Source organism: Oncorhynchus mykiss, chromosome 16 (genome assembly GCF_057628025.1).
Source record: "Oncorhynchus mykiss isolate SJ-2025 chromosome 16, ASM5762802v1, whole genome shotgun sequence".
Taxonomy (NCBI): domain Eukaryota; kingdom Metazoa; phylum Chordata; class Actinopteri; order Salmoniformes; family Salmonidae; genus Oncorhynchus; species Oncorhynchus mykiss.
In genome coordinates this window covers 20655755-20670794 of record NC_143037.1, presented here as the reverse complement: position 1 = coordinate 20670794, position 15040 = coordinate 20655755, and the positions used below count along the sequence as shown (strand labels likewise).

The 15040-nt window shown below is 43.7% G+C and overlaps 1 protein-coding gene across 1 annotated transcript in view; it reads left to right on the top strand.

The window, feature by feature from the left end:
* Positions 1 to 4075: 4075 nt before the first annotated feature.
* The window catches only part of rhbdl1 (rhomboid, veinlet-like 1 (Drosophila)), a 50315-nt gene continuing 39350 nt past the window's right edge, over positions 4076 to 15040 (top strand). Inside the window, exon 1 of the mRNA XM_021565172.3 lies at positions 4076 to 4568. Coding sequence (XP_021420847.1) covers positions 4530 to 4568 — 39 coding nt within the window. The 5' untranslated portion in view covers positions 4076 to 4529. The remainder of the gene's footprint in view (positions 4569 to 15040) is intronic.

Below are 15040 nucleotides of genomic sequence, written 5' to 3'. Positions count from 1 at the left end.
GGGGCAATGTAAATTGTCCGGGTAGCCATATGATTAACAGTTCTTCAGTCTTATGGCTTGCGGGTAGAAGCTGTTCAGGTGCCTTTTGGTCAAAGACTTGGCGCTCCAGTACTGCTTGCTGTGCGATAGCAGGGAGAAAAGTCTATGACTTGGGTGGCTGGTGTCTTTGACAATTTTTAGGGCCTTCCTCTGCCACCGCCTAGTATACAGTGTCTTCGGAAAGTATTCAGAACCCTTGACTTTTTCCACATTTTGTTACGTTACAGCCTTATTCTAAAATACATCATTTTTTTCTCTCTTCAATCTACACACAATACATAATGACAAAGCAAAAACAGTTTATTTTATTTTTTTGCAGATTTTTTGAAAATAAAAAACAGAAATACCTTATTTACATAAGTATTCAGACCCTTTGCTATGAGACTCGAAATTGAGCTCAGGTGCATCCTGTAACGGTCTTCTTCCTCCTCTGACGAGGAGTAGTAGGAAGGATCGAAGGACCAATGCGCAGCGTGGTAAGTGTCCATATTTTTAATAAAGAAATTGAACACTGAACAAAAACCAGAAAGTGAACGAACGAAACTGAAACAGTTCTGTCTGGTGCAGAATACAAACACTCAACAGAAAATAATCAACCACCACTCAAGGGTGAAAACAGGCTACCTAAGTATGGTTCTCAATCAGGGACAACGATTGACAGCTGCCTCTGATTGAGAACCATACCAGGCCAAACACAGAAATCCCAAATCATAGAAAAAAGAACATAGACTGCCCACCCCAACTCACGCCCTGACCATACTAAAACAAAGACAAAACAAAGGAACTAAGGTCAGAATGTGACACCTGTTTCCATTGATCATCCTGGATATGTTTCTACAACTTGATTGGAGTCGACCTGTGGTAAATTCACTTGATTGGACATGATTTGGAAAGGCTCACACCTGTCTATATAAGGTCCCACAGTTGACAGTGCATGTCAGAGCAAAAACCAAGCCATGAGGTCAAATTAATTGTCCATAGAGCTCCGAGACAGGATTGTGTCGAGGCACAGAACTGGGGAAGGGTACCAAATATGTCTGCAACGTTGAAGGTCCCCAAGAACACAGTGGCCTCCATCATTCTTAAATGGCAGAAGTTTGGATCCACCAAGACTCTTCCTAGAGCTGGCCGTTCTCCCATCCTCTTCTGTGGAGATGGGAGAACCTTCCAGAAGGACAACCATCTCTGCAGCACTCTACCAATCAGGCCTTTATGATAGAGTGGCCAGACAGAAGCCACTCCTCAGTAAAAGGCACATGACAGCCCGCTTGGAGTTTGCCAAAAGGCACCTAAAGACTCTCAGACCATGCGAAACAAGATTCTCTGGTCTGATGAAACCAACATTGAATTCTTTGGCTTGAATGCCAAGCATCACGCCTGGAGGAAAAGCTGGCACCATCCCTACGGTGAAGCATGGTGGTGGCAGCATCATGCGGTGGGGATGTTTTTAGGAGGCAGGGACTGGGAGACTCTGGCGAGACCTGAAAATAGCTGTGCTGCAACGCTCCCCATCCAACCAGACAGAGCTTGACAGGATCTGTAGAGAAGAATGGGAAAAACTCCCCAAATATAGGTATGCCAAGCTTGTAGGTTCATACCCAAGAAGACTCGAGGCTGTAATCACTGCCAAAGGTACTTCAGTACTATGTACTGAATACTTATGTAAATGTGATATTTCAGTTTTCTATTTTTAATAAATTAGCAAAAATGTTTGTTTTTTTATTAACAATAAAAACAATTTTTGCATTGTCATTATGGGGTATTGTGTGCAGATTGATGAGGGGAAAAAAATATTGAATACATTTTTTAATAAAGCTGTAATCTAGGGTCAATGTTGAGGCTGTGTTGCCTACCCTCATCACCTGGGGGCGGCCAGGATCCAGTTGCATAGGGAGGTGTTCAGTCCCAGGGTCCTCAGTGATGAGTTTGGAAGGCACTATGGTGTTGAACACTGAACTGTAGTTAATGAACAGCATTCCTTTTGTCCAGGTGGGAAAGGGCAGTGTGGAGTGCAATAGAGTTTGTGTCCTCTGTGGATCTGTTGGGGCGGTATGCGAATTGGAGTGGGTCAAGAGTTTCTGGAATGATGGTGTTGATGTGAGCCATGACCAGCCTTTCATAGCATTTCATGGCTACAGATGTGAGTGCTATGGGGCGGTAGTCATTTACACAGGTTACCTTGGCGTTCTTAGGCACAGGGAGTATGGTGGTTTGCTTGAAACAGGTATTACAGACTGGGTCAGAGATAGTTTAAAAATGTCAGATGAAGACACTTGTCAGCGTCCCGGTAATCCGTTGAGCCCTGCGGCCTTGTGAATGTTAACCTGTTTAAAGGTATACGGAGAGCCTGATCATACAGTCATTCAGAACAGCTGATGCTTGCCTCGAATTGAGTATAGAAGGCATTTAGCTCTTCTGGTAGGCTTGTGTTACTGCGCAGCTCTCGGCTGGGATTCCCTTTGTAATCAGTGATAGTTTGCAAGCCCTGCTGCATCCGACGAGCGTCAGAGCCGGTGTAGTAAGATTCAGTCCTGTATTGAAGCTTTGCCTGTTTGATGGTTTGTCGGAGTGCGTAGCAGGATGTCTTATAAGCGTCCGGATTTGTGTCCTGCTCCTTGAAAGTGGCAGCTCTAGCCTTTAGCTCAGTGCAGATGTTGCCTGTAATCCATGGTTTCTGGTTGGGGTACGTACGGTCACTGTGGGGACAACGTCGTCGATGCACTTATTAATGAAGCCGGTGAAGATGTGGTAGACTCCTCAATGCCATAGGATGAATTCCAGTCTATGCTAGCGAAACAGTCCTGTAGCTTAGCATCTGCTTCATCGGACCACTTCCGTATTGAGCATGTCACTGGTACTTCCTGTTTGAGGTTTGCTTGTAAGCAGGATTCAGGAGGATAGAGGGCGGGGGAGAGCGGATTTCAGTTTTCCTGCATTAAAATCACTGGCCACTAGGAGCGCTGCCTCTGGATGAGCATTTTCTTGATCCATTCCGCTCGTTGAGTGCAGTCTTAGTGCCAGCATCGGTTTGTGGTAGTAAATAGACAGCTATGAAAAATACAGATGAAAACTCTCTTGGTAAATAATATGGTCTACAACTTATCATGAGGTATTCTATCTCAGGCGAGCAGAACCTCAAGACTTCCTTAATATTGTTAATAAAGAGAGGCACACTGTCACCACTGATCTTACCGGACTCTGCCGTTCTGTCCTGCCGATGCATAGAAAAAACAGCTAGATTTACATTATCCATGTCCTTGTTCAGCTACGAATCCGAGAAGCATAGTATATTACAGTTCTTAATGTCCCGTTGATAGGATAGTCTCGAACAGAGCTTGTCCAGTTGATTTTCCAGCGATTGCACATTCGCCAATAGAACAGAGGGTAGAGATGATTCATTCATCTCACCATGGTGCCTGCACGCCGGCCACTATGGCACCGTCTACAAGTGTCGGCGATTAGGGCCCTGTATTTTGCATCCGACACATTGAAGTAGAAGTCCTCGTCCAAATCGAGGTTAGTGGTTGTTGTTCTGATGTCCGGAATCTCTTTTCGGGTCACAGGAAACGATGGTGGAAACATTATGTGCAAAAAAGCTTTAAGATCAATGCAAAAAAAGACAGAAAATAGCATTATTGGTCAGGAGCCTGTAAAACGGCCGCCATTCCCACCATTCTAATTACAATGTGCATCCTAGTGTGTTTGAGTGTGATGTTTATTCACATTTGTCTGTTACAATATGTGATAGGCCTGTATGTAGATGTATGCATTAAGTGTTGAATTAAGTGTTAACACTTAAGTGTTGAATTACTCTGTCTGTCTGTCTGTCTGTCTGTCTGTCTGTCTGTCTGTCTGTCTGTCTGTCTGTCTGTGTTACAGATGTGCCTACGTGCATCCGTATCTGAGGCCGCAGTGGAGCTTATCCTCTCTCCCTCTCCAAGACGCCCTCCTTGCAGTGAGGAGAGGAGCTACAGCCAGTGGCCCCTCCTTCTCCAGTTCTCATTGGCCGAGAGGAGCCACCTCCCTCCTCTACCTCATTGGCATGCAGGCAGTGCAGTGTGAGTGAGTGAAGAGAGAGGAAAGAGAGAGCGAGAGGGAGCAGTCAGTGCTGTAGGGAGGAGGGAGAGTGAGTGAATGAGAGCTGCTGGATCTGCTGTTTGATTGTTATGCTGGGCTGCCTCCTTCCACACTGTACTGGCACAACAGAGTACCCTGCCACCACTACAGACGCTGCTGATTACTCTGCTAGTTAGCCACACTGCTAGCAGGAGAGCCAGGGGCCACCAGGAATCAGGCTAGCTGGGCTTCTCCATCCTTTGAGCAGGGGACGTAGCCACGTCGTGGAGTGGAGGGGGCTAACACTACTGTTTAGGTACCCGCTTCTACTTCATCCAAACATCCCTCTCCCCACCACCACCACCAGCAGCAGCCCGCTCGCTCCTCTCTATGCCCTTGTCCTCGGCGGCTCCTCTCAACTCCCTGGCCAGTATATGGATAGAAGCTCTCTGTTTCAGCTCATACAAGAGCAGGTAAGCAAGCAAAGCAGCGATTGGGGGTTTCTATGGTTACCGTCTCCTGCCAGCAGCCAGCCGCTGTCTGTCTATCTAAAGATGTAAGTCAAGAGGCATCAGTGAGAACTGCTGCTAGGGGAGAGGGGAGTGGGAAAAGGGGCATGTCGGCACACTGGGGTGGAAAGTGTAGTAGACTGATGCTACTGAGGAATACTCAGGCAATATAGGGTCATAGAAGAGTATACCTTTGAAGGTGAGGTCAGATCATGGATCACAGTTTACTGAGGTGGCAGTGGCGTATTTTCCTGGTTTACCTGTGCAGCAGTGTTATGAATTAATTGATTGTAGGTAGTGGTGGTAATGAGGTCATTTACCTGGGGAAGGTTGGTCCTGACCTGATGATTTTACTGTGATCAGTGGGCCACTCTTCTGGGCACTAGTTTTGGTTGTACCTGTGTTATTGTGTGCCATAGGTCTGTCTAGACGTCTAGTCTTTTTCCTAGTCCTTGAGTATCTCAAAGACACTCAGAGATGTTACTCTTGGCCAAAAAATAACCCAGAGGCGATGCTGTGCTCTGCGGTATCAAGGTCCAGCACAAAGACAGCCACAGACAGCCACAGCCTCAAGCACCCTTTCAGCTCTCTAAGGAGGCATTTATTCATCTTTGAACATTCTTCACATTTTTCAGTTCTAGTATTTAAAGTGTTTTGTTAGCTAAATCAAAGCCTACTTTATTGCTTTGTTTTATCAACTTTGTGTGTGTGTGTGTGCATGCTAGTGTTCATCTTATCAGTCTGCCCCCCCTAACCCTAACCCCCCCATCCCTCATTCATGTTATTAGCTGACTGGACCATCCCACTGTTCTGAGGCACCAGTGGGGGATTTGCCTGATTGATAGATAGAATGGGCAATCATTCTGCTGAGAGGGAGGCATTGATTATCTGCTGCAGGGTCTAAGGGTCACGAGGGGCCTATCTGTAACACATTGATCAACAGACTTAGAGGTGTGTGTGTGTGTGTGTGTGTGTGTGTGTGTGTGTGTGTGTGTGTGTGTGTGTGTGTGTGTGTGTGTGTGTGTGTGTGTGTGTGTGTGTGTGTGTGTGTACGTGCGTGCGTGTGTACGTGCGTGTGTGTGTGGATGCCCGTGTGTTTTACCTGACCTTTTTTCAATATGTGTGTGTTTATGTATGACAAGGAGAAAGCCACCAAGGAATATTGAGTGAATGTGGTAAAGGATGTGCTGTGGTCATGGTGGTGGTTTTCAAAGTTCGCAAGTAGCAGCAGGCATAGTGAATCGTTTATGAGCAAATCCTCGAAGATACAAAGGTGATAGCGTGATCATTTACTTGTAGCTTTAATGTGTGATGTTTCAGTGGAGAAACACTATGTTAGAGGGCTAGTTGCAGGCACCTCTTTCATATTTGGCTGCTACATCAGACTCTGCAGAGAGAGAGAGAGCGAGAGAGAGAGAGAGAGAGAGAGAGAGAGAGAGCGAGAGAACGCTACATGAGTGACTTTATTAGTCTTTGTCTGCAGGAGGTAGCTGTGCTGAGCTCAGGCTGTTTCTGTCCCCCCCCCACACACATATATTTATTTAAATAGCAATGACACTTAATAAGGAAACTGGGAGCTAGAGCTCCACCATCACTGAGCCATGCGATCATTAGTTGATAAATATCTCCTGTGCGACTCCCCTCCTTACAGAGTTATTTTCACCTGCTACATAAAGGACAGGGTTATACCGTTTTGACGTATATATGCCAACCACAGCATGAATGAGTTTCTTATGTTCCCTTTCCTTTTCCTGGAGGTCTGATACCGTCAGTGTGGTGCTTTTCATGCGCGGCATTTGAGGAATGTCTCTAGACGTTTTTTTGTGTGAATGTGCTGGATGTGTAAATGGAAGAAAATGTAGTAATCGGTTCGAGAGAGAGCTGTTGTGGTGGCCTGGCTGCCACCATCTTGCAGTCAGTCAGTGCCACAGTAGCCTAGAATGCTGCAGCCGTATGATAATTACAGAGTGGCCCAGTCAGAGAACAGCTGTGGATACCCGGTTAGCTCAGACACTAGCGCTATGCTAATACACTGCCATGCAAGTACTACTGAAACACTTATACTACTCTGAAAATACTGCAATACTCAGATGCTTCATGTGTACTACTACACTACTACACCACTCTAATACTACTACAGTACTATACTGAGTGTACAAAACATTAAGGACATCTGCTCTTTTCATGACATAGACTGACCAGGTGAATCCAGGTGAAAGCTATGATCCCTTATTGGTGTCACCTATTAAATCCACTTCAATCAGTGTAGATGAAGGGGAGGTGACAGGTTAAGAGTCTTGACCCTTGAGACAACTGAGACATGGATTTTGTATGTGTGCCATTCAGAGAGTGAATGGGCAAGACAAAATATTTAAGTGCCTTTGAACGGGGTATAGTACTAGGTACCAGGCGCACCAATTTAAGTGTGTCAAGAACTGCAACTCTACTGGGTTTTTCATACCCAACAGTTTCCCGTGTGTATCAAGAATGGTCCACCAACCAAAGGACATCCAGCCAACTTGACACAACTGCGGGAAGCATTGTAGAGTCCACTCCCCTACGAATTAAGGCTGTTCTGAGGGCAATATTAGGAAGGTGTTCTTAATGCTTTGTACACTCAGTGTATATTGCTGCACTCCTACTACTACAATGCTAAATTAGCACACTCATGTTACTACAGTACTACACTCCTACTACTTCATAGATAGGCACTGCACAAATAATTACTGAAAGTACCTAGAACTTCCTTGTTTTTATTTATGGCTGCGGTCTGTTCCCAGGTCAGGGTCTTCTCCCCTTCCCCACTGTAGTGCTGGTTGCTCAGTTAAGTGAGGTCTGCACTGGGGTCAGCCTCAGTGGCTGGTTGCTCTTCTGACGGTAATAGAGGTCCTGGGGGTTAACAGAGAGGTCATTCCCCTGCAGCCTCCTTCTCATCCACACTATTTCATCCCCCTATCTTCATCCATCCTCTTCTACTTGCCCCCACTATATTTTTCTTCACCCTATCTCATCCTCTTTCTTTTCGTTAACCCATTCACCCTCTCCATTCCTAGGTACTGGTGTCACCCCCCCCCCCCCCTTGAGCCCTTAGCCCTCCCCTCTTTCAACCTCCCTTTTCCTCATCCCATCCTTTTTTCCATTCCCCTCATTATCTCTCCAACCATCTATATCTATCTTTTCCTACTCCAGTGCTCCACCTCCCCTCTAACCTTTCTTCATCCTCTCTCTTCCCTCTTTATCTCCTTCCGTCTCTTCTTCATACACACATATATTTATATAGCCATGACACTTAATAAGGAAACTGGGAGCTAGAGCTCCACCATCACTGAGCCATGCGATCATTAGTTGATAAATATCTCCTCTGCGATTCCCCTCCTTACAGAGTTATTTTCACCTGCTACATAAAGGACAGGGTTATACCGTTTTGACGTATATATGCCAACCACAGCATGAATGAGGTTCTTATGTTCCCTTTCCTTTTCCTGGAGGTCTGATACCGTCAGTGTGGTGCTTTTCATGCGCGGCATTTGAGGAATGTCTCTAGAATTTGTTTTGTGTGACAGTGCTGGATGTGTAAATGGAAGAAAATGTAGTAATCGGTTCGAGAGAGAGCTGTTGTGGTGGCCTGGCTGCCACCATCTTGCAGTCAGTCAGTGCCACAGTAGCCTAGAATGCTGCAGCCGTATGATAATTACAGAGTGGCCCAGTCAGAGAACAGCTGTGGATACCCGGTTAGCTCAGACACTAGCGCTATGCTAATAAACTGCCACACAAGTACTACTGCAACACTTATACTACTCTGAAAATACTGCAATACTCAGATGCTTCATGTGTACTACTACACTACTACACCACTCTAATACTACTACAGTACTATACTGAGTGTACAAAACATTAAGGACATCTGCTCTTTTCATGACATATACTGACAAGGTGAATCCAGGTGAAGCTATGATCCCTTATTTGTGTCACCTGTTAAATCCACTTCAATCAGTGTAGAGGAAGGGGAGGTGACAGGTTAAGAGTCTTGAGACAATAGAGACATGGATTGTGTATGTGTATCATTCAGAGGGTGAATGGGCAAGGTAAAATATGTAAGTGCCTTTGAACGGGGTATAGTACTAGGTACCAGGCGCACCAATTTAAGTGTGTCAAGAACTGCAACTCTACTGGGTTTTCATACTCAACAGTTTCCCATGTGTATCAAGAATGGTCCACCAACCAAAGGACATCCAGCCAACTTGACACAACTGCGGGAAGCATTGTAGAGTCCACTCCCCTACGAATTAAGGCTGTTCTGAGGGCAATATTAGGAAGGTGTTCTTCATGTTTACTACTACAATGCTGAATTAGCACACTCATGCTACTACAGTACTACACTCCTAAGGGTCTTCTCCCCTTCTCCACTGTAGTGCTGGTTGCTCAGTTAAGTGAGGTCTGCACTGGGGTCAGCCTCAGTGGCTGGTTGCTCTTCTGACGGTAATAGAGGTCCCGGGGGTTAACAGAGAGGTCATTCCCCTGCAGCCTCCTTCTCATCCACACTATTTCATCCCCCTATCTTCATCCATCCTCTTCTACTTGCCCCCACTATATTTTTCTTCGCCCTATCTCATCCTCTTTCTTTTCGTTAACCCTTTCACCCTCTCCATTCCTAGGTACTGGTGTCACCTCCCCCCCCTTGGGCCCTTAGCCCTCCCCTCTTTCATTCTTCCTTTTTCCTCAGCCCATCCTTTTATCCATTCCCCTCATTATCTCTCCAACCATCTATATCCATCTTTCCTACTCCAGTGCTCCACCTCCCCCTCTAACCTTTCTTCATCCTCTCTCTTCCCTCTTTATCTCCTTCCGTCTCTTCCTCATGCCCCAGCACTCCTAAAGGGGAAATGCGAAAGCATGTAACCATGGCAATGATGTGGCTTGTCAACGCGTCATCCTCCCGCTGTTGGATCGCTTCAATAACAGCGGCCTTTCTGCACCATCCCCTCCCTCTTCTCCTCTCTCACCCCTCCTCCCTCTCTCTGTTTTTCCCTATCTCTTTTCCTTTCTTCCTCTGTCAGACAGTCAGGAACCCCACTACCCTGACTAAGCAAAAAGGCTCCGCTTACAAGCATCATTCACGCGACTCCGTTTTTCTAATTAAATGTATTGATTGTTAATAGTTCTAATTACCAACAAAGACCAATCCTTCACCGCCTCTTCACCTTCTCAGAAGATGGTTGCTCCTGGTACTTGTTAAACCAAGCTGGCATCACAGACTAGACGTAACATAGTAAACAAAAATGCGGGATATTCAAATCAGTGCAATATGTTACGTTTGGTAGGCTTATATAAAGACATACGTTTACTTAAGGGAATAATGAAAAGAGAGTTGCGTGTTTGAATTTCATCACAAACAACTTTAGCATTTTAACTAACCTTAGAACTTTAACGTAACTCCTAACCTTAACCTTAACCCTAAACCCTAGCGTAGCTTACATTAACCCCCTAGCTAACGTTAGCATTAGCCACCTAGCCACCTAGCTAATGTTAACTCCCAGTAAATGATAGCAAAAATCTTTGGTTAAATCACATTATCTGGTGGAACAATCTGTAGCTAAGAATACTGGTCATCAGCAAAGGATGGGAGAGGTGTTCATGAAATTGCCATTCAAAAGAAACATACAGTAAGTTCAGGGAACCCTGTGGGAGAAGTGTTGTCAGATCAAACTGCCATTCAGCTCATCTTGAGTCATCTTCTGCTTGAAATCCCGCATATATCCAATCCACCGAGAGGGAAACAGTTCTGCTACAATGACACACGCAGGCAGAGGAATTATGTTTCTCTACATGTATCCACACCAGGAAAAAGCCAAGGCACCACACAGTATTGTCTTCTAAAACAAAGAATATAATAAATTATACTTAGAGTTTGAAACTGTGCCAGCATGACAACATTAGGGTAGTTGAACATGCATACATGTGTACAGGCTCATAGATTACATTTAGATATCTAGCCTAATAGACTCCTGTCTGTGTTTGTAAACATTGCTGCAGGAGGGCGACGTGCGTAACTTGGTGGTAGAACAAAGGGGAGTTCTTATAGAACGGCAAAAAAAAGAGCCTCTATTTACATGTTGCTTATAAGTGCATTTCGCACTACTTTTGGATTTCAAGGCTCGTGTGAATGTCCTATTTAATATCATGTTTTTGTCATCATCGCAAATCAACTGCATTATACTTTAAAAAATGATCAAAACATAATTGTAAGCGTATGAGAACCCCAAAAAGCTATTTTGTCTAGATGTAATTTAAACATAAATCTAGGCTATGTTGAATGGGCGCAGATGGCGATGGCTTTCTCACTGCAGTCAAGAGTTGCACGCATCTGTGTGTGATGTCAGTGTGGTGGGTACTAGAAAAGGGTCTATAGAAACATGGCATAACTCTCAACCTTTTGCACAGTGACCAGACTGTACAAATGTACCTAGGTAGTTAGGCAGACAGTATCTAGCTACAACCATGTCTATCAGACATGCTTAGGCAAATATTTTTTTATATAGTAAAACCAATTTATCAGTTTTAGAGATTTGTTGTTTCTACTCACTGTTAGCTAGTAAACTTAATAATTGTTATTTACATCTGTGATTTTGAAATCATAACCAATGTCAACCCTCGTCAATTATGTTACATGTTACACAGCTGGCTAATACAACTATTTACAGTTAATGATACACGTTTGCTAAAAAGTTACAAACGCAAGGCCTGGCGCATAGTAACAAGTTAGCAGGTGCCAGGCTAACTAGCTAGCCATCTCCAGTCGTGCTAACGTTTGCTGGTCAACCTAGCTTTAGGTGGCTGGTTGTAACGTTGTAGCTTGCTGTTTAGTAGCTGGCCATATCTACAACTAAAAAGAGAAGAGGTTTTACAATCGAGATACAATAGATCTCCGATTGTACAACTAATTTACTTTTAGTCATGGATATGACTACCTGTAGTTGTTTAGCTAACTTTGCAAGCTAGACTAGCTAGCTACCTACCTAAGTTAGCAAACATAAAAATGATGTGTAACACGTGTTAAGTTAGCAAACAGAAAAATTAACTGTAACACATGTTAGCCAGCAATACACAATATGAGTTTCAGTAGAAAAACTAAAATTAGCTAGCTAGGGGGCTTGCAGGAAAAAATAAGTTACTTAGCAAGCCACAATATTTGTGATCTTCCCTCTTGGTGCTGCCATTGGCTGTAGCTGAGCTTTTAGCTAAATTCAACGTTTTGTTTCAAATCCTCTTCGCTATATTCCGGTTGAAACATGTATGGTTGAATGTGACCATGTAGCAACAAAAAAAGTCTCCATTGTTGAATTCGTGTTGGTGAGAGGAATCACTTGAAGCCATTGCGGTCTGGTCACTTTTTTCAGTTTTGACCAAAGGATTGTGTTATTGGTGTCTCCCTTTCAAAAAAGCCTGCATTAGTGGAGGGACAGGGCAAGAGCACGAAGCACCACCCCACACCATACGGGTTGTAGTCTTTCAGAGACGGGAGAAAAGCTGTCAGCTTGTATATCTAGCAATGACTCCGTTGATAGGAACATCATCGAAAGACTTCCAATGGCTCTATCAAACAAGGACAACCATATCAAGGACAAGGACAACCATATCAAGGACACCAGAAGCAGTCATAGGGTGTATCAGTCAGCGCGCAAAGCCCAGACCTTCCTCCTGGGTAGTTATGTGTGAAACACATTTCACTGACCTAGAAATGCCTCAGACATGATGAAAACAAGCCCAGATTCTCCCAGGGTGAAATTCCCCTTTAATGTTTCACAACTTTTATTTGTATGAAATTCACTGAGTAGGATGGTGATCCCCATCCTCTTTTGAGTAGCCTCCTGGTTGAAGGGCTCTGGCTAGTATTACGTAGCCAGCTAGAAGGATGAATCAAGAAGCTAACGTTAAACGGAGCCTACCTTAGCAGGCTACTAAGTTCTCATAATAACTTTGCTTTACAGAGAATAGACTACTGAGACGGAAAGTGATGTGGCGCTCAGTGGTGAAGCTGAGGTAGGCTGCAATGCATGCAGAAGGAAGCAGAGGAGACAGAGAGAGAGAGGAATCAAGCAGAGAGAGAGCTTAGTACAGTGGTTCCCATACTTGGGGTCGGGGCCCCTCAGGTGGTGACACCTGAGAAAATCTGTACTAATCTTATCAAACAAGTTAGGGGAAAGATATAGTATGTTTCAATATGAACATCTCCACATAGCCTATCTTCCCTACATTAAGATGCAAACAAAGTTATAAAAATGTTTTGGTTTATATCAGTGGTTGTTTACCTCTATATCACTGATATTAATACAGAATAGTAAGTAATATCCTAGAAATTCATGTGTATGTGATAATACGATCATCTCTGTGCTCCATTGATGTGTTTGTGCAGAGCTTGATTAGTAATGCCTCGGAATACAAACGTGAAGGCTATGTAGTTTGAGAAAAGAGATATCTATGTAAAGAGTTGAGGATTTCATGCAATTCATCATTGCAACTGACTGAACAGTCGCTGATGCTATACGTGTCAGTGTGAATAATTTCTCATATTTCCCTCCTTTCAGGGAGAAACATTACATCTGTATAGCTAATAGGCTACGTGTTTGTAGATTGATTGAAGTGAATGAACCTACAGCAGCCAAGGTAATAATGGCTATGGTCATGCCCTCCCTTTCTCCCCCTCCTATCAACCTAGTGTCCTACACTCAGCCTGTGTAAAACGCTGGTTGTATCTGCACCCCTTCGCTCTCTCTCCTCGGCACCGGGGGCAGAATCGACTGTGATTCAACAAACCTCCATGAAACACACAGTAAGGGGATTAAGTAAAAATAGATCTGAGCCTTCTTTCTTTCTTGGTTCATTTTCATACATGCTTTCGCTTTAGCTGCATTTCAGGAAGCCTCATACAAGCTCCAGGTGGTCAGGTCCAGCCAGTGAGGGGCCCCGGCGTTCAGCAGAGATTACCCAATGTGTGTTATGTCACGAGTTGACTGATTACCAGTTTGTGTGTGTGTGTGTGTCCGTATCCGCGTGTTTCAAATCAAATGTTATTCGTCAGATGCGACGAATACAACAGGTGTAGACCCTAAAGTGAAATGCTTGTGTCCGTGTCCACGTGTGTGTACATTTGTACGTGTGCCTGCCTGTTGGGATTAAAAATAGCTTTTACAACAAAGTGTGATAATGAAAACACAGGCATTTACAGTCATTGCTGCTATTAGCATTCAGAAAGGGTAGGGCGCTAACATTTGATTGCTAGTATCAACAGAGCTAACATGCTACCATCTGACTTGAACCATCATCAAGCTTACACACTAGTACATGACTGCTAGTACCCTGCCCCTGGGTTAATAAATAAATAACTAGAGACCTGGGGAGGGTGAACAGTCGATTCATTTGAATTAAAGAGTTGGTTTTGTTCAATTAAACAGCTGTAAACGCTGCTGAAATCAGTACAGTGGACGAGGAAAATAACTCCACAAAGAGAGAGTGATAGGGCTTCAGAAAGTATTCATACCCCTTGACTTATTCCACATTTTGCTGTGTTTACAGCCTGTATTCCAAACTTTTTTCTCTCACCCATGTACACACAATAGCAATAATGACAAAGTAAAAATGTTTTTATTTTTAGAAATGTTAGCAAATTTATTGAAAATGAAATATAGAAATATCTCATTTACATAAGTATTCACACCTCTGAGTCAATATTTTGTATGCACCTTTGGCAGCAATTACAGCTGTGAGTCTCTAAGAGCTTTCCACATCTGGATTATGCAACATTTGCCCATTATTAATTTTCAAATTCTTCAAGCTCTGTCAAATTGGTTGTTGATCATTACTAGACAACCATTTTCAGGTATTGCCATAGATTTTCAAGTAGATTTAAGTAAAAACTATAACTTGGTAAGCAATTCCAGTGTAGATTTGGTCTTGTGTTTTAGCTTGTTATCCTGCTGAAAATTGACTGAACCAGATTTTCCTCTAGGATTTTGCCTGTGCTTACTTTTTTATCCTGAAAAACTTCCCAGTCCTTAACGTTTACAAGCATGCCATAACATGATGCAGCCATCACTATGCTTGAAAATATGGAGAGTGGTACTTGCTAATGTATTGGATTTGCCCCAAACATAACACTTTGTATTCAGAACAAAAATGTATTGCTTTGCCCACATTTTTTGCAGTTTTACTTTAGTGCTTTGTTGCAAACAGATGCAGGTTTTAGAATATTTGTATTCTGTACAGGCTTCCTTCTTTTCACTCTATCAATAAGGTTAGTATTGTGGAGTAACTACAATGTTGTTGTTCTCCTATCACAGAAATTATACTCTTCAACTGTTTTAAAGTCACCATTGGCCTCATGGTGAAATCCCTGAGTAGTTTCCTTCCTCACCGGCAACTGAGTTAGGAAGGACTGG